The sequence below is a fragment of the Nyctereutes procyonoides genome, unplaced genomic scaffold, assembly GCF_905146905.1.
Source record: "Nyctereutes procyonoides isolate TBG_1078 unplaced genomic scaffold, NYPRO_anot_genome, whole genome shotgun sequence".
In the NCBI taxonomy this organism is placed as follows: domain Eukaryota; kingdom Metazoa; phylum Chordata; class Mammalia; order Carnivora; family Canidae; genus Nyctereutes; species Nyctereutes procyonoides.
This window is the reverse complement of record NW_026575040.1, coordinates 24,455,001-24,475,196: the sequence shown is the minus strand read 5'-3', so window position 1 is coordinate 24,475,196 and position 20,196 is coordinate 24,455,001. Positions and strand designations below refer to the sequence as shown.

The following is a 20,196-nucleotide window of genomic DNA, read 5'->3' as shown; positions in this document are numbered from 1 at the left end:
TCTCTGAATCTCAGCCTTTTCATCTGTGGATTAGAGAATATAGTTTTACTTATCCTATTAATTATGGGTGTTAAATGAAATTTTGAAAATACTGTGCAAGGCAGTAGGCACAGAGCAAAAATTTGACATTCATTCATGCCTTTCTCTTCAAATTGCTATTGTAGTAACGATCTAATTCAAGGGTCAGCAAGCTACAGTCTGTGGGCCAAAGACAGCCCCCTCGCCTGTTTTTGTAAATAAAGCCCTATCAGAACACAGCTACATTCATTCCTTTATATGGCTGGCTGCTATCAGCTACAACAGCAGAGCTGAGTATTTCTAACAGAGACTATATGACCCTGCAAAGCCTAAAACATTGGCTCTCTGCTCTTTTACAAAAAAAAATTTGCTGACTCTTGGTGTAACTGATCATGGCCCTCCCCTATCCAATTCCCTAGCCATTGGATGATGGATCTTCCTAAGCCAGATCTCTCTCCCAGACCGTATGTATGAATGGCCAATGTTGGCTCACTCGTGCCTTCTCTTGTATCTTTGCAAAGGACTCCCAAAAGCCGCAATGATTAATCACCAACGCCTGTGGTACGGAACTGGCTTTGCCTGTGTAAGCGGGATCAAGGAAGATGATGTCATCTATACCACTCTACCCTTGTACCATAGTGCTGCGCTTATGGTAGGCCTCCATGGATGTATCATGGCTGGTGAGTTTTTATTGTCAACAAGGCACTGGAGTCCAGTACACATTCATATGCGCTCCACAGGGAAAGTAATACAAAATTTGGCTACTTTCCTGTCTGCCAGGAACAGCATTTAATTCTATGTTAGTAACAAGGCTTTTTGACTCACACATCACCAGCAAGTATCTAGAATAATCTATATTTTCTCATGCCTACTTATCTGATAATGTAATGCTACAGTTGCTCAAGATATCAAGAAGGAAACTTCTTTAAAATATTTTAGGTGTTCATCCAGGTTAAGACACTTGATTCTTAAGTCTCATAAACAATTCCCCTCTGTTATTTCCAACTTTAGAAATCTGCTGTGGATCTCCATCAGCATCTGATTTAAACTTCTCCCTTAGTTGTCCCCATCCCATCCTACTCTGCTCTTCCCTGCTCCCACAGCTCCTCAGTGCCGGTCAGAATACCCGGCTTTCCATCTCTTTTCCTTCCTTCCAGAATTTTACCATTCAGATTAGAGTTGCCATCTTTTCTCCTTTCAGTCGGCTCTATGCCTCTTATATACATTAGGGCTTGGCCCAATGTCCACCCCCCAGAAAGGCATCTCTAACTCTCCAAACTAAAAAACAAAAAAAAACCAAAAATACGTGATTTTTTTCTTCCACATGGCATTTCATTTTAACTAATCATATATGTACATATAATAACACATATGCATATATATACATATATATATATATATGCATGTGTGATTGCCCAAGGCTCTGTGTCTTTCCCTCACCAACTTATTGATCAGCTATAAAATACTTAATACCAGCCACCACATCAGCCAGGAATAACTGACTGGGCCTGATCATCCAGCTGGAATCTTCAAGGACAGGAGCATTCTGAGGCTCCCAAAGGGAAAACCCCATTGCTCACACATTTGTTTAAGTACCATAGATACATTCTAAAGAAGAAAAAGTAGTGTTTAAAAAACTTTTTCCTCTTTTAGAACATCAGACTTTTGTATCATTAGGAGTAAAGCTAAACTTACAGTGTGAAAAAACACAAGTTTTTTCATTTCACTTTACTACATTCCATGCCTGTAATTACACTGGGTCTGATATATATTATTCTTACCCATTATATTCATTTCCTACTGTTACTGTAACAAATTGCCACAAACTCAGTGGCTTACAACACAGTTTTTTTTTTTTTTTTTTTCTGTTTTGAAGGTCAGAAGTCTTAAAATCAAGGTGTTAGCAGGGCTGCGTCCCTTCTGGAAGCTCTAGGAAAAAATCCATTTTCTTACTTATTCTAGCTTCTAAAGGCTGCCTGCATCCTTTGGCTTGTGGCTGCTTCTTCCACCTTCAAACATATCATTCCAACCTTTGGTTTCTTTCATTCCATCTCCTTCTGCCCTTGACCTGCTTGCCTTCCTGTTACAAGGACATTTATGATTTCACTGGTCCCGCCTAGGTAATCCAGGTTGATCTTCCCATCTCAAAATCCTGAACTTAATCACATCTATGCAGTCCCTTTTGCCATGTAAGGTAGATATACACAGGTTCTACAGATTAGAACAGGTACTTCTTTGGGAGCCATTATGTCTACCTCACCCATCAAAGAATAATTTTCCTACTTGCTCAAGACCCTGGTTCTCCATTGCCTGCATAGTTAAGTCTGACTCTTCTACCTGGCCCTTCCAAGTTCTCCATGATGGTACCCCTAGCTGCATCTCCAGGTTCCTCTCCCATAACTCACTCACTCTCCTTCACTTTAGTCACAGGCCAACTGGGTCTTGGCTATCTTCCCGCACCTTCTGGACTGCCCTATCTTTATGTTCACACTGTTTCCTCTGCTTGGAATTCTCTCATCTTTCTTCATATTCATTGCTCAAGACATAATTCAAATCCTACCTCTTCCAAAAAATGCCTTTCTCAGCTCTTACCCAAGCAGAATTAATACACACACATACACACACACACACTCATTCACATTCCCTTAGGGATTCATTTGAACTCTATATTTATTATACACTGACTTTTATTAGACGTCTGCGTGTGTCTCTCCCCCACTAGATTGAAAGCCTCTGTAGGATAAAACCATGTCTCACTGATTTTTGTATTGAATATAATCAATACTCAAAACTTGTTTGTGACTATAATTCATATTTAAATTTCTACCTTTCAAAAATGACAAATATAACCAGAGAGGTTTTTAATAGCATTTCTTTATTAACACTTTATATACACTTCTCTGTAGGTGCTACTCTTGTTTTACGGGACAAATTTTCAGCCAGCCAATTTTGGGATGACTGCAGAAAATATAACATCACTGTGATTCAGTATATTGGTGAACTTCTTCGGTATTTGTGCAATTCACCCCAGGTAACACTCCCCATATTTCATTCTTTTTGAGATAGGTAATATGGGAATTCAGGTTACTTTGGGTCATGCAAGGCTTCAGCTGATACTTGCATATCTCTCAGTTTTCAGTTTAGACTACAATTGCATGTCATGATAAAGTGTTTGGCACCACACCCATCATGTAGAGATTTATTAGGTGGCAGTTGCTATTAGTATTGTTATTCCTCACCTCTTTACCTGTCTTCACATCTCACCCTCTACCTAGCAGATCTTTTACTTCCTTCTCTACCTGTTTTAAGTCTACTCACTGTCAGAGCCCAGTTCAAATGATACTTCATATGTTAAGCCTATTTGGGTCACTGTAACAAAAGTCATTACTCCCTTCCCTTACATCATTTGATTTCTACCCACTGTGGCTTTGTCACATTGTAGGTATTTGTCTTAATACCTTCCATCCTCCCTAGGCCATAAAGTCTTTGATGGCAGGGACTTGTATCCTTACTTTGTCTTATACCACAGGCAGGAAACTTGTACTTAATGTTGCTTGAATAAATCCCTGTGTGGTTTTGATATTATCTAAATCTGTCAACAAGGTTGGAGCAGTTGCCTCAAGGTTACTCCAGAGGCCTTGGATCTACCATTTTGCAGATATCCAGATATCTTGATGGGGTTTTTTGAAAGAACTTCTCCTGCCAATTCCTCAACTCATATCAGGGGCCCGGCAGCCTGCCTGGGCACCAAATCAAGGTTTCTCAGCACAGCACTGCTGACATTTTGGGCACAACCATTCTGTGCTGTATAAAGTTATTCGGTGCAGGGTAGGATATTTAGTGTCATCTTTGACCTCTATGCAGGACATGCCAGTAATACCCTCTCCCTCCCCCCAGGTTATGATAATCAAAATGTCTTCAGACATTGCCAGATACTCCCTAGCAAGCAAAAATCAACCCAAGTTGAGAATCATTAGACTAGATAATGCAGTAAACTCACCAGATCCTGCTTCCTTTAGTCCTTTCAGACCTCATAAAACAAACTCAGATGAGGACTAAGCTGATAAATTACTATCTATAAGTACCTGTTATGTTCACTTGATATAACATCTGCTGTGACATAGGAAGAGTAGAGAATGCTCTTGCCCCAGTTCTTCCCCTCCTCACTTCAGTCATTCTCTGCCCACATGTCAGCTCATCATAGAGGTCCCTCCTACTAATTAACAAATATGTCACTTCACCCCTTACCATCCATCTCGTGTGTGACTGCTTTTCACAGACAGTACTGTCTCTCCTGGCATAGTACAGGTTTATATGACTATTGTCTATCTCCCTCAATTAAATGAAAGTTCCATGCACCAGGGGCTTTGGTTGCTGTCAGATCTCCAGCATTGAGATCTGTATCTGGCATATTCTAGGCATCAACAAACTTTGTTGAATGTACCTCTAAATTCTGAAAGATATATGATCAACTTAAGAGAAGTAATATGTTTCCCTGAAATGTTTAGGCTTAGCACATATTATTCTGATTTGGGCAGCAGATTCAATAGTTTCATAAGAGTCATAATTAGCTGTGAGCTGGATTAGGACCTATCCCACAGCAATTTCTGTTGAAGCCATTATTGAATTTTTTTCACATTAGTATCCCGTCTGGCCCTCAAGACTTCATGCCTCTCTATTAAAACCCAGAAATACATATGGGGCCCTTCTGTTTAACTTTTATTCTCTGCCTTAAAGGCCCCCTTTGTCAGTTAGAAGTCTCCTGGGGGAGGGTGTGTTGACTTGAGGAAAATAAACTTGTTTATGTAGCTCTTTCAGGTTTACATGCTCACACATATAAAGACTTCCACCTTTCTCTTTCCTCATAATGTTGTCTCAGATGCTGAAAAACAAAATTAGATTGGGGTTTTATATCTTCAAAATATATTATGAAAAAAATATATTATGATTTGTTGTATAATTCATGGATGATCTCAGATCTAGAGAATATGGAGTTTCTGTTTGCTCTTGCTTCTCCCCCACCCTGAGTTCTGGTTTGTCTTAAAAATACTTATAAGAATTGTAAGGAATAATCAAAGTTATCTCAAAAAAAAACCTTTAGTTAAAGACTTTTTTTAAATGATTTGAGCTTATATATAGCAAATCCTTAAGACAAAAAACTGTTAGTACTGGGTGCCTGGGTGGCTCAGTTGGTTGAGCATCTGTCTTTGCAAGCTCAAGTCATGATCCCAGAGTCCTGAGGTGGAGACTCAAGGCAGGCTCCCTGCTCAGTGGCAGTCTTCTTCTCCTTCTCCCTCTGCCTACTGCTTCCCCTGCTTGTGCATTATTGTGCTCTCGCTCTTGTGCTCTCTCTCTCTTTCTCTCTCTCTCTCTGTGTGTCAAATGTCAAATAAATAAAATCTAAAAAAAATTAGTACTAATAAATGAATTCTGCAAGATAGCAGGATACAGAGTCAACGCACAATAATCTGTTGTATTTCTATACACAAATAATGAACAATCTGAGAAGATAACTAAAAAAACAGTAACATCAAAAAGAATAAAATACTTAGGCATTAACTTAACCAGGGAGGTGAAAGACATGTATAATGAAAACTAGAAAACATTGAGTGAAAGAAATTAAAGAATATATAAATAAATGAAAATATACCTCATGTTTACAGATTGGAAGAGTTAATATTGTTAAAATGTTGCTGCTACCCAAAGAGACCTATAAATTCAATGCAGTCCCTATCAAAATCCCAATGTCACTTTTCATGGAAACACACACACCAAAAAAAAAAAAAAAAAACTCTCCTAAAATTCATATAGAGTCTCAAGGGACCCAAATAGCCAAAGCAATCTTGAAAAAGAAAAACAAAACTGGGAGATTTATACTTTCTAATTTCAAAACTTACTGCAAAGCTATAGTAATCAAGACAATATGATACTAACATAAAGACAGAATACAGACTAGTGGAATAGAATAGAGAGCCCAGAAATAAACCCTCATATATACAGTCAAATGATTTTTGATAAGGGTGCTAGGACCATTCAGTGGGGAAAGAACAGTCTTTTCAAAAAATGATCCTGGGAAAACTAAATATCCACACGCAAAAGATTAAAGTCGGATGTTTATCTAAAATGCTTGGGCAGCCCCGGTGGTGCAGCAGTTTGGGGTGTGATCCTGGAGACCTGGGATCAAATCCCATGTCAGGCTTCCTGTAGGGAGCCTGCTTCTCCCTCTGCCTGTGTCTCTGCCTCTCTCTGTGTGTGTCTCTATGAATAAATAAACAAAATCTTTAAAAAATAAAAAAATAAATATTAAAAAATAAAATAGGGATCCCTGGGTGGGCGCAGCGGTTTAGCGCCTGCCTTTGGCCCAGGGCGCGATCCTGGAGACCCCGGATCGAATCCCACGTCGGGCTCCCGGTGCATGGAGCCTGCTTCTCCCTCTGCCTGTGTCTCTGCCTCTCTCTCTCTGTGTGTGACTATCATATAAAAATAAAAAATAAAAAAATACTTTTAAAAAAATTTTTAAAAAATGAAATAAAATGCTTAAACAAAAATTATCTCAAAAATGGAAAAAAGACCTAGGCGTGCCTGGGTGGCTCATCAGTTAAGCATCTGGCATCCTATTTCAGCTCAGGTCATGATCTCAGGGTTGCCCCATGTAGTGCTCTATGCTGGGTATAGAGCCTGCTTAAGATTCTCTCTCTCCCTTTGCACTGGGAGGGTAGCAGAGCTGTCGACTAGTGGTTTTACAGTGCTATTGCAGAAAGTTCTTTATCCATCTTACCTGTCTTCCATTATTATATTTGGGCCTTAACATCCAGAGTACCTGTTTACAATGAAAGTCCAGTCTGGTTCATTTCCCACAGTGTATAGTTGTCATCTCCCATTTTGTTTGTGTAGTTGCCTAAAAAGCAATGCCATTTAGGAAAAAAAATATTTATTGGAACAAGATACTGCTAAAGCTCAGTGTTTCTCTAGCCCAATTAGGGACTAAGCCATAGAATGAGTCTAAATGAAGCTTTGTGGTGCTTGCTAGGCATGTGACCAGGATGGGAGGAGGAGAAGGAGAAGGAAAAGGGAACCAGAAAAGAGTTCCAGGAGCCACACATAGAAGTCATGATATTTGGAAGGGGAAATAAGATAGACTAGAATCCTGGGACTGCTGAATAGCTTACTTCCGTATTGTTACCTCCTAGTGTCATCTGCCTTCTCCCCAAAATCAGATAAGCTCTGTGGTCCTCTCCCAGCCTAAAATCTCTGCCTCTGCATCACCTCCATTCTGATGGAAAATACAATGGAGGGGTATTTAGCAGCAGAGTGGAGAGTGAGCTGTTTGACCTCTCAGGGGTAAGCCAGGGGCAAGGAAAAAAAGAGCAAGAAAGCAGAAAAACAAAAAGAGGGAAAGAGAAGAATCAGAGATGGTTCACTATAAAAGGTGAGCTTCAAAGGGTGCAGAAAAGCTTACCAGCCATGCAGTGAAAGAAGGTCTTCTGGAACAGTGCATGCAGAGTGGAATGAAGGACCTGGCATAGGGCAAGCTTCAAGCATATAGCCGGAGGCAAGACTGGGTGGTTGGCTCAGGTGACAAGGGCTTTGATATGCTGAGACTCATGTGAACATGACAAAGCACCACTAAAAGGCCTTCCTTAGAAGAGTGATGGGGAGATGGTGGTTTTAGACAGTCCCTTTGGCTTCAGTGGGAAGATGCACTCAAGGGAGAAAGGACTCTGTAAAGCAGAGAAATCCTCTTCTTTTCATTCCTGTTATTGGGTGCTTTCTTTTCTCCTAGGGGAGCCAGGCAGACGTGTAGCATATTAGTTGTTAAGATCAGAAACTCAGGAATTTTTTCTAAGGTGGTGAATGCCTTCTGCTTTTCACCTCCTGAAAAATCTCCCAAAGACAAGAACAAGAAAAAGACATACAAGCTGCATCCCTTAGAAATTAAGAGACATTGCCACAGGAAACTACATAATACACACAGCTGAAAGACAAAGGTCATTGATGTCGTGGACTGAGAGGGGTGAAACCTAAGAGGCTAGTACCAACAAGAAGGAAGCAGATTGACTTCCTGAAAACTGAGAAATCAGAGGCAGCAAATATGAATAGAGCTTGATTCTCTGGAGAAGACCTAGAAGAGCTTTGAATTCAAGGACCCCACCATTGGAGGAGGAAGATAGAGGTGAAGCACTGAAAATAGAGATTGAGTAAATACCTACTTATTAACCAGAGAGGCTACCAGTGCCCTTCCCTTGCACAGCTTCTAGAACTCCAGCAGCCAACTTATGCTTGTAGGCAAGAGAATATGGAAGTCTAATTCTCAGTAGAACTGCCCTGTCATAGGACAGTGCAGCCCACTTGACAATACCACTCCCTCTGCTCACAAAGCTATGCAAACATCTTTAGTTGCCTTACTTCTGAATATGAACAGACCTCAAGGATCAGCAGACACCTGAGGAAAGCCTCCAATGTGAAATATCATCAAAAGAATAGAAGAGACAGTATCAATTCAAAGAGCAGGAGAAAACTTTCAAAAACTTAAAATCAGTATCTTCAGAGCCGTTAGAGAAGAATAGTATGCTGTTAAATAAAAACTAATAAAATCTCCTAAAAATGAAAATATGATGTAACTTGTTTAATTCATATAAAGTTTGGAAGAGGGATGCCTAGGTGGCTCAGTGGTTAAACGTCTGCCTTGGGCTCAGGGCGTGATCCTGGAGTCCCGGGATGGAGTCCCACATTGGGCTCTCTGCCTGGAGCCTGCTTCTCCCTCTGCCTATGTCTCTGCCTCTTTCTCTGTGTCTCTCATGAATAAATAAATAAAATCTTTTTAAAAATAAAAAATAATAAATTTTTAAATAAAAAAATAATAAAGTTTGGAAGATAAACTTGAGAAAACTTAGAGAAAATTGGAGGAAAGATAAAATGATGGATGTGAGGGGAGACAAAATAAAAAAAATTAAAAGATCGATCCAAGAAGTCCAACAACCAATTAACAGAAAATCAGGAAAATAAAACAGAAAAAATGGAGAGGAGGATATTATCAAAGAAGCAATACAAGAAAACTTCATGAATGGATGAAGAATATTATATATATATATGTGTGTATATATATATGATGTATATATATATGAATATATATGTATGTATGTATATATATGAATATTACTCCACCATAAAAAAAGAATGAGATCTTGTCATTTGCAATGACAAAGATGGAGCCAGAGAGTATTATGCTAAGTGAAACAGTCAGAGAAAGACAAATACCATATGATCTCACTCATGTGAAATCTAAAACACAAAATGAACAAACAAGCAAAAAACAGAATCATAAATACAGAGACCAAAGTGGTGTGGTTGCCAGAAAGAAGGAAGATGAGGGGATGAGTGAAATAGGTGAAGGGGATTAAAAGATTCAAACTTCCAAGTATAAAAAATTCATAGGAGTAAAAAGTTCCACAGAAGGAATATAGTCAATGATATGAGTAATAACATTGTGTGCTGACACTAATCATAGTGAGCACTAAGTAATGTATAGATTGTCGAATCACTTTGTTGTATACCTGAAACTAATATAACATTATATGTCAACTACACTTTAATAGAAAAAATAGACAAAACTTTAAAAATAATTTAGGGGCATTTGGGTGGCTCAATCAGTTAAGCATCTGACTCATGATCCTTCAGCTAAGGTCTTGATCTCAGGGTCATGAGTTCAAGCCCTATTTTGGGCTCCATGCTGGGTGTGAAGCCTACTTAAAAAAAGAAAAAGAAAAAATAATAATAACATTTTTTAAAGTGAAATGAAAACAATAATAACCAACCTATCTGTTTAAAAAAATGCTGAAGAGAAATAGCTTTTTAAAACTAAAAAAAAGGGATCCCTGAGTGGCGCAGCAGTTTAGCACCTGCCTTTGGCCCAGGGCGCGATCCTGGAGACCCGGGATCGAATCCCACATCGGGCTCCCGGTGCATGGAGCCTGCTTCTCCCTCTGCCTATGTCTCTGCCTCTCTCTCTCTCTCTCTGTGACTATCATAAATAAATAAAAAAAAATTTAAAAAAATATATTTAAAACTAAAAAAAAAATAAAAATAAAAAGGAAAGAAAACTTCCCAGAACTGAAGGACAGATTAAAAGAGCCAAGTGAGTATCCAATAAAATGAGTGGAATTTAGAATTTTAAAACTACACCAGAATGAAAGATAAGACTACCCAAAAAAGAGAGAGAGAGACATTGAGAGAAGAAAGAATCTATAAGAATAACATTTGACTTGGCAAATAGCAACACTACAAGCTGGAAGACAAAAGATCAGTGCTTTCAAAATTCTCAGAAAAAAAAATATTGTCTCTCTAGAATTCTATATCTGATCAAATTATCAATCAAGTGTACAGTATGAATATTTTCAGGCATTCAAATTCTCAAAATAATATACACCCTCCTTTAGGAAGCCACTAGAAAAAGTGTTCCATGCAAAGAGGAGAGTGAGAAGAGAGAGCTGAGGACCCAGGATCCAGGAAAGAGAGGCTAAGGAAGCCCTAGGCCTGGAAAGCAACCAGTCCAGACTGGAGCAGAAGGCTGAAAGAAAGCATAAGAGAACAAAGAAATTAGACCATCTGGTGGATTTCACCATGAAGAACATAGTATTTCGAGACTGTTGGATGGAAGAAACACCCGTGAATAGAAACTAAGAAAATGAAGCAAATGAGCAAGTGGCAGTGAATTCCAGGAAAAATTAATTGACTCAATAATATGGTTAGAGTAAAAAAAAAAAAAAAATATGTATGGTCAGAGTATATTCCTTGGCTCATCAGTAGTGTATGATGAGCAAAATAATGTGAGCACTGAATATTGAGTTAACCGAACACTGTGATATTCGAAAAACTGAAGCAAATGATAGAGAGCTTCAACTTCCTCTAGCACAATAGAAAATCAACAAGTAGGGGCACCTGGGTGACTCAGTGGTTGAGTGTCTGCCTTTGGCTCAGGTCATGATCCTGGGGTCCTGGGATCAAGGTCCACATCAGGCCTCCCCACAGAGAGCCTGCTTCTCCCTCTCATAAATAAATAAAATCTTTAAAAGAAAAAAAAAGAATGTCTAAAATTGATGAATCAAAAGGTAGTAGTATAAGCATATAATTTAAAAGCTGGAGAGAAGAGGAAGGTGCTACAAGAGTGGACAGTGTCTGGCTCCAGGTGGTAGAGGAAAGGCAGAGGATGGAGCAGGCAAGTGGGCTGACAGCACCTGCCATTTAAAAGCCTTTCGATGCTTTGAATGTTAAACTGTGAATGTGCCACTCTTTTTTTTTTTTTAACTAAAGAAAAAGCTCTCTCTGCAATCACATAAATTTGGATTTGATTCTTAGAGCAACTACATTGTTACTTGTGTGATCTCCAGCACATTATTTGAGACTCTGTTTCCTCAATTGAAGCAAAAAAAAATTTTTAAGTAGGCTCCATACCCCGCATGGAGCCCAATGCAGGGCTTAAAGTTACAACCCTGAGATACAGACCTGAGCTGAGGTCTAGAGTCAGACGCTTAACCAACTGAGCCACCCAGTTGTCCCTGAGGCAAATACTTACATGACTTATCACCTTTTGGCAGGATTCTATAGAAACTTGAGTAAGACGGCAAAGGTCAAATGCCTGGCATGGAGTAGTGAAACCCTCAATAAAAGTTTCCTTCTTAGTCTGTTTACCTGCTTTCCATTCCTCACTGGACACCCTGCCCTCTCACCCTGTAGTTGTTAAATCCTAGTACAGATTCAAGTCCTCCAGCTTTTTTACATGTGGCCTCTCCCCTCTTTATGTGGAATCAAAGGTTCGGCCTTGGTTAAAGAAAAATAACTGTGTGATCATTGACCTAAAAGATAGTTCTTTTGAGGAGTGAACTTGGTAATGAGGAAATACGGTTTCTCATATGGGAAGGAAACTTCAAGTCACACCAAGTACTCTCAGCCAATGGTGAGCAAAACTTGGGTGAGAACCAGACATCTCAGAAGGTTCTGGGGTCTCCCAGTGTGTGTGCACAAGCACTTGCAGTTTACAGCCTTAATCCCTTCTGCTGGTGTAATAGGATCCCTCAGTTTACAATGAAATGATGAAAACCGAGCTAATGGTATTATGACACAGCCTGGCTAGCTCCCACCCACAGGTGCCAGCTGCACCTGTGAAGCTGGCCTGCTTCTCAGCCGCCCCAGGCACCTGCAGCCTCCCATGCCCTAGCCTCTGCCCTTGGGCTGCTGTCCTGGCTGTTAACTGCCCAACAGAGAACTTGAGGACTTCCCAGTAGAGGTCACTCCTTTTACTGCAGCCATTGCACTGTAGGCAAGCACAGGTGCAGGCACTGCAGATGATACAGAGATATATTTGGTCTCAAGGAATTTACAATCTAATGGGGGAGATAGATGTCCACCACCCATTAGAAAAGAAAATAATCTAAGAGGCTGATTACAGACAGCATATGGGCTTAGTAAGGTCTTAGGTATACACACTGGAGTGCTACTTTGGAGCTTCTCACATGGGCCTAAGAGCAGGTAAGCCCCAGGTCAGGAGGTTATTTTTAAGCCAAAGTCAGTATTCTTTAAATATTTATGATGTTTTGTTCCTGGAGGTTGCAGTGAGGGTCAGCAGTGTGGGGCCGGGAACAGGGTCTCTGAAAAGCTGACACTTACTAAAGACAGTGCCTTATAGATGGGTGACCCTGCAATTCAATGTCCAAACGGGGACACTTGAGAGTGAAAGGACTATAATTAATAAGCACTTCAGGACAACATGAATTAACCAGGACTGGCCCTGGCAAACCAGACATATGGCCTCCCCACTTACGGGTACTTCGTAATCATTAATAGAATACAGATAGTCTCCAACTTATGCTGGTTAGACCTATGATTTTTTTACTTTGCAATGCTGTGAAAGTGACACACACTCAGTAGAAGCCATATGCTGGAGTTTTGATCTTTTTGTCCAGCAATATAGAGTACAATCCTCTCTCATGATGCTGGGTAGCTGCAGTGAGCCACAGCTCCCAGTCAGCCACACGATCACAAGGGTAAACAGCCAATACCCTGAAACCATTCTGCTTCTCGCTTTCAGTACAGTATTCAATCAATTACATGAGGTATTCAATACTGTATCATAAAATAGGCTTTGTGCCAGATGATTTTGCCCAGCCATAGACTTATGTATGTGTTCTGAATACATTTAAGGTATGCTAGGTTAAGCTATTAATGTTCAGTAGGTTAGGTGAATTGAAAGCATTTTTGACTGATGACCTTTTTCATTTATGGTGGGTGTATTGGAATGTAATGCCATCAGAAATAGAGAAAGATGTATTGATTCAGTGATCTATGGACCTAGGGAGCTGATTAAGAGAATAGGTTCCCACTCAATCAGAACGTCTAGGTTCATGAAGTTTTAAAAGGCTTCTCAGGTACCTCTCCTGAACACCCTGATTAAGAATACTTGCATGAGACTCCTGGGCTCTACACATTTCCTCCTCGGAAAGGCCACACAAGGGGCCCAGTTTTTACGAGTGACCAGTATCTGCCCATCTCATTGGTTAGGACTCCTGAAGAAGCTTCACCACTTTAGTTTCAACCAAGGAGCTACTCAAAAATGAAATGCATGTACACTGCTCCCCTGACCCGTTGCCTCCTCTGGCAGGGAACTCAGTTCAAGCTTTGTTTTGGTTTGGTTTTGAACTGTCATATCAAAGGCTCTCCCCTTACCGAAGAACCACCAGTCTCCCTATTACAACAGCTCTTTTCAAAGAGGAACTCTTACTCTAAAATAACTTCACAGTGATTTCACAGAATAGGAAATAATGTAGAAAATGCTCTTCAGAACATTTGTCCTTATAAGCAAATTGCTGTTCAATCAAAGAAATTCACACTTGATATGAGAGTCCTAGTTACCAAGCACCTCTACCCGTTCCATCCTGTTTCCTGCTAAAGATCATAGAATTACAAGATTTTCAAGTTAAAATTATACTTGGGGTACCTGGGTGGCTCGGTTCATTAAGGGTCTGCCTTCGGCTCAGGTCATGATCCCAGGGTCCTGGGATCAAAATCCACATGGGGCTCTCTGCTCAGCAGGGAGTCTGCTTCTCCCTCTCCCTGCCACTCCCCCTGCTTGTGCTCTCTCTATCAAATAAATGAAATCTTTAAAAAATAAAATAAAATTATATTTATTCACCTTTCTCTCCCACTAGACTGTAATCTCCTAGAGGACATAAATTGCTTATTAATATAAAATACCATTTAAATTACCATAGATTTGGACATATTTGCAGGGGCCTCATAAGTGATTGTGGTTAAATGGAGAGCAGCCTGGTCCTAATTCCACCTCTGTTGGTGACACAAGCTCTCCTTCCAGTTCTTACACTCAAAACAATTTTTCCTTGGCGATTTTTATTTATAGCAAAGCATATTCCTCCCAGGCCACCTGAGGCAGCTGGGAGCCAGCTTCCTCTCTCTCTCTTCCCTTTCCCAATCCCACTGGGACAGTTTCATTGTCATGGTTCAGCGTTACCTGGTTCTGTGACCTCAGGGTCATATCTGCTAAATAATCAAGAGTCTTCTCTCCAATCCCCTGAGGCCCTAACAGTAATGACTCTGTAGAAAATCATTCTTTCTCCTAATGTTGTGTTCCTTGTTTTCTGCTTCTTTGTCAAGTGAAGATTGCTGCTTCAGAGTGTCAATCTTTGATAGAGATCTTTCCCATATGGTCCCTCCTTTCTGGCAATTCTTTGAGATTCACCAGTCCCATCAAGAAAGCAATCAGTACATTATTCTAGCTTCAGACTGAATATAGATTGAATGCTGGCATCACTTAGTTCTATAAAATTATCTCATCTTGCCTTTTAAAAGTCAAAACAGGAAAAGCCAAGCCTTTTGGTTATTAAATCAGAGTCCTAACTGCTAGCCCAAGCTAGGTCAGCTGGTGGGGAGGAGGCATTATGTGCATGAATAACAGACATGGTGAACTCATAAGCAACATAAATATGTGGAAATGTAAAGGCAATTACTAGTATATAAGTACAGTCTCCAGAGTGGTTTTAATTTGGTCTCTCCTCCGACCACAGAAACCCAATGATCGTGTCCATAAAGTGAGATTGGCAATAGGAAATGGCTTGCGAGAGGATGTGTGGAGGGAATTCATCAGGAGATTTGGAGACATTTGTATTTATGAATTTTACGCTGCCACAGAAGGCAATATTGCCTTTATGAATTATACAAGAAAAATTGGGGCTGTTGGGAGAGTAAACTACCTACAGAAGGTAAGTACACTGAAAGACGAAGCATATGTAGCCAGTTTTCAGAATATGGAGACTTCTTAAAAGCTGTGTCATGATGATGTTATTAGAATTTCATGCTGCATCAGAGCCATGGCCAATCCGTGTAACCATGAGAGAGGTCTGCTCATTCTCTATGACATGAGCACAAAATAACCAGGGCCCTTTAACTTAAAATCTTAATTTCTCTTAATAACAACCTATTATGCCTTTGCTGTCTGCAACCTATGTGAGGTCTCCTGATGCCATTTCTACATACAACAGAACACCAGAAGGCTACTAGTTCCGTAAGTTCACCACACACTGTGAAATGTGGTATTTCTCTTTCATTGTTCTGTGTGTCACAATCACCTGGGGAACTTTTTATGTAGAGGAGAGCAGGGTACCATCCCCTTGAGCTTTGGATCCAGTTGTTCTGAGGCAGGGCACAGGCATCAGTGCTTTTCAAACGCTGTGGCCCCATTATTAGGAACCACAGTTTAAACCTTCGAGAGAACTAGAAGACTATGTTGTGCTATGTTCTAAGGTCTCACAGATGTTTGTGATTGCCTGAGAACTCCACTAGAAAGATATTTCCCATTTTTAAGCCAGCTCATGTAGCAGTCTCTTTTCCCTTTCAGGCATTTATTGCCTGGAGTCTCCGTATAATCTCTTTGCCTTTTTTGTGTGTTTGAGCAGTCAGTCTTCTGGGTGATTTTCAAAATTCCAGGAACATTCGGTAAAGGCTGAGCCTTCCCTGGCTTGAGCAATCATTGCTGTCATTATGCCACTGGCAGCCCTTCCTGCCTGACCATGAACAGATACACCAAAGGTCCCAGGCAACTTGTGTCCCCAGGAGACTGATGGGCTGAGTACAAAAGATAGTTATCTGTGTGCAGAAGAGTTCTGCCTTGAGACATCAAATTTTGGCACCTTGTATACTAATTGAGTGACCTTGAGCAAGTCACTTATTGTTCCTTAGGCCTCGATTTCATTGTTTGTAAAACAGAGAGAAAAAGAGAAAATGTAGAGCCTAGTGCCTGACACAAACTGTATAATAAGGGAGAAGGGTTATTGAAAGAACCCAGTTAGGAGCACCTGGATGACTCAATGGTTAAGCGTCTGCCTTTGGCTCAGGTCATGATCCCAGGGTCCTGGGATCGAGTCCCGCATTGTGCTCTCCACAGGGAGCCTGTTTCTCCCTCTGCCTATGTCTCTGCCTCTCTCTGTGTGTCTGCCATGAGTAAATAAATAAAATCTGAAAGAAAGAAAGAAAGAGAAAGAAAAGAAAGAAGAAGAAAGAAGGAAAGAAAGAAAGAAAGAAAGAAAGAAAGAAAGAAAGAAAGAAAGAAGAAAGAAAGAAATAACAGGAAAAAAATCCTTAAAGGATATAGCCCAATGCCTGTCCTATAATATCCATGAATAATTATTAGCTGTAGTGATTATTATCATCCCATTTGTTACATTCTGGCCTTATCTCAAGGCATTCTGAAGCCCAAGGAACCACTCTGACAGTGACAGCCAAACATCAGCTACACAGGTCCTGCCACTGTCCTCCACACCTGTACCATCCAGTGTACTAGCCACTAGCTACATGTGGCCATTTATATTTACATTTTGTAAATGAAATTCTTAATTCGGTTCTTCTTTCATGCTAGCCATATTTCAAATGCTCAGTAGCTGCGTGTGTTTAGTGACTACCATGTTGGGCAGTATAGATGTAGAACGTTTCCGTTATCACAAAAAAATTGTACTGGGCTTGCTACAGGCCGAGGATCTATTGCTTACTCCCCACTGGAGCCATGGCTGATAAGGTCAGTCTTTAGATAGTTCCAGTTCAACTTGCACCAGCTCAAACTGTGGGGACCCAGGTCTAATGCAGTTCAGGACAATAAAGGGTAGAAAGCTGAGTTAATTGAGACACAGTACAAGATAATCTATGTTATTACTATTGACCCTCAAAAAGACAAGTCACAAGGAAACTTCTGTTTTTCACTAAATCTGACAACCTTAGAAGTTGGTGCTATATGTTACTAGTTCTTTGCTTCTCATCCATTCATTGCCATGTCTTATTGTCAGTTTTTCTGCTTTAAACAAGAAAATATTTTTTAACTAAAAAAAAAAAAAAAAAAAAAAAAAAAGGCAGGGGAAGGAGATGCCCCTGCAGCTTATGTGGAAAGAAGCGTTAGTTATTACCTCCAAATTTTTTTACCTTGCAAATAAACAAGATCTAACATTGGCTGACTATGAATGCTGCTTGCTTTGTAATGGCTGTCTGCTACAATTAAAATATATGATTGGTTAATTTATCATATAGACTTAAATATAAGTTTGAAATGGACACAGTCTTCCTGGCTAAGAATTACTTCTAAATACTGCCATACTTAGTAGAGAAAATAATAGTAGAGAATATTAACAGAGAAAATACACTCACTACTCTTACTGAACTACATAAATTTATTTTTTAAGTGATCTACATAAATTTAAATTCTTACACCATTGAAATTTATATGTGAAATATGGTGGAGTTTTAATCATTTTATAGCCATGGGCATGAAATAATTATACCACTGAACTTTAAATATATTGGAAAACTTATGGAAACATGAAACAGAGGCATACAGGTTTCTAAAACCCGCTTATGATACGCCTACCCAATCACATATATGAGAGTGATTTTACTTTTTAGGGTATTTTTAGAGACTTTTTGGGGTATTGGAAATGTTTTATTTCTTGGTCTGGATGATAGTGACATGGATGTGTCCATGTATAATTTTATCAAGTTGGGCATTTAAGATATGTGTACTTTTGTACTTCGTATGTATGCTATATCACAATAAAAAGGAAAATATGTGAAGGAATTTATATTTAAAATGATATACTTTGGGGCCCCTGAGTGGCTCAGTCAGTCAAGCATCTACCTTCTGCTCAAGTCATGATCCCAGAGTCCTGGGATCGAGCCCCACTTAGGCTCGCTGCTCAGCGGAGAGCCTGCTTTTCCCTACCCCTGCTCGTGTGTGCATGCACTCTCTATCTCTCCCTCTCTCTTTCATAAATAAAATAGTTAAAAATAAATAAATAAAATGATATGTTTTAATTTTGCTAGAAAGTCGTATCTTATGATCTAATTAAATATGATGTGGAGAAAGATGAGCCTGTGCGAGATGGAAATGGATATTGCATCAAAGTTTCCAAAGGTATGGGAGAGTTTTGTTCTGAATGTTGCTACTGTACATAGAAAATGAGATCAATATTGTGTCAGCTTTGTAAATGATTCATAATAAAGGTAACTGAAAATACAACTTGAACAACATTGCACTACATTTTTCTGAGGGTATTTTAATTACAAAGAACGTCTTTAATTTTTTCATTGTTGAAGATAGACTTAGTACCAGCCCCTGTAAGGTTAAAAAATGGTATTTGTAGCAGGTTTATGGGCCATGTGGGAAGATGTCCATTTTTTAGTACATGGCAACAGTTTTAAGAGTATGCTAATAATAAAATCTGTCTACTGCTAGCACATAAAATAACAATGTACTTTCTTCTGTCAGGTGAAGTTGGACTCCTTGTTTGCAAAATCACACAACTTACACCCTTTAGTGGCTATGCTGGAGCAACTACTCAGACTGAGAAGAAAAAACTGAGAGATGTCTTTAAGAAAGGAGACCTCTATCTCAATAGTGGAGATCTCTTAAAGATTGACCATGAAAATTTCATCTACTTCCATGACAGAGTTGGAGATACTTTCCGGTTGGTTTCTTTGAATTATTGAACCAAAAACAAACACATGCACAATTTGGCTTACTCCTAAATTGGAATTTCATTCTACTTTGGCTATGATGCTCCATTTCCTTCTATCTCTTGGCACACCAGTTCAGCCTTCTGTATTCCCAGAAAATAAGGAACAAAACACAGGAAGTGTCACTCTGCAATGCACAGATACCTTAGTTGAGCAACACCAGATGAGAAAAAGGCAGAAAACCTGTGCCCAATTTTTGGTAGCCTAACAGTCCATCCAATTTCTCTCATTTATCCTCAGTTATTACCAGACAGTCATAGAACAGCCAGGGATTTTCACACTGTTTCCAATCATGGGGCCCTTCTTCAGATAAAGTCAAATGCAAACTAAAGTTGAACTGACCTAGTTGAACAGGAGGTGAGGGGTAGGGGTTCTGAGCCCACATGTTTTCCTCTCTCCCTCCCACTCTCCATCCCTAACCAGGTGGTCTCCTACAGAAACCTAAGTCAGCACCATGAATTTTGAAAGTCATTATCCTAAGACTATAAAAGTAAATCCCAACAACAGCATGGTCCTCCAGCCTCATGACTCTTCGGTTGAATCAGATTCCTTCCTGTGTAATCTCCCTGAGGCCAGGCCCTATGCCAGCTGGTTCCCTAGCACCAGCACCACCACCTAGCACAGTGCTTGACATGCATGATTACTCTTTGCATGAATGAATGAGGAAAGGATAGAAGCTGTCTGGCTATAGTAGGAAGAGCAAGAATATGAATGTGGAAAACCAAGCTCCTAGGCTTGCCTCTACTCCTGACCAGCTGTGCTATTAAGGCAGGTAACCCTTCTTAACCCCAATCCCTTCACCCATGAAATCAGGGTTTCCAGTAGTCCTCAGGGTTCCATGACTCAGGATCCATACCGTGATTTTATGCTACCTTCATGTTACTAAAAAGATAAATCTGGGAAATCTAAAGAATTTTTAAACATAAGACAAATTTTAACTCTTTATTAGGTGGACAGTTAGCAATTGCTTGGGCACTAACGTTATAATCTCCCTGCAAATAAAGTATATCTCCTAGGAAAGGCTTTCCCATTGCCATGAGACCCTGAAATACAAGGATGAAATTCTATTAAATTGAAATAAATAGCAACCGAAGTTAGTAAGGAAAGTGAGCGATC

At 39.8% G+C, this 20,196-nt stretch overlaps 1 protein-coding gene across 1 annotated transcript in view; it reads left to right on the top strand.

Moving 5' to 3' along the window:
• The window catches only part of SLC27A2 (solute carrier family 27 member 2), a 42,665-nt gene that overhangs the window by 16,012 nt on the left and 6,457 nt on the right, over positions 1 to 20,196 (top strand). The window contains exons 3-7 of the mRNA XM_055320198.1: positions 540 to 698; positions 2,925 to 3,049; positions 15,093 to 15,287; positions 18,388 to 18,478; positions 18,833 to 19,031. Coding sequence (XP_055176173.1) covers positions 540 to 698; positions 2,925 to 3,049; positions 15,093 to 15,287; positions 18,388 to 18,478; positions 18,833 to 19,031 — 769 coding nt within the window. The remainder of the gene's footprint in view (positions 1 to 539; positions 699 to 2,924; positions 3,050 to 15,092; positions 15,288 to 18,387; positions 18,479 to 18,832; positions 19,032 to 20,196) is intronic.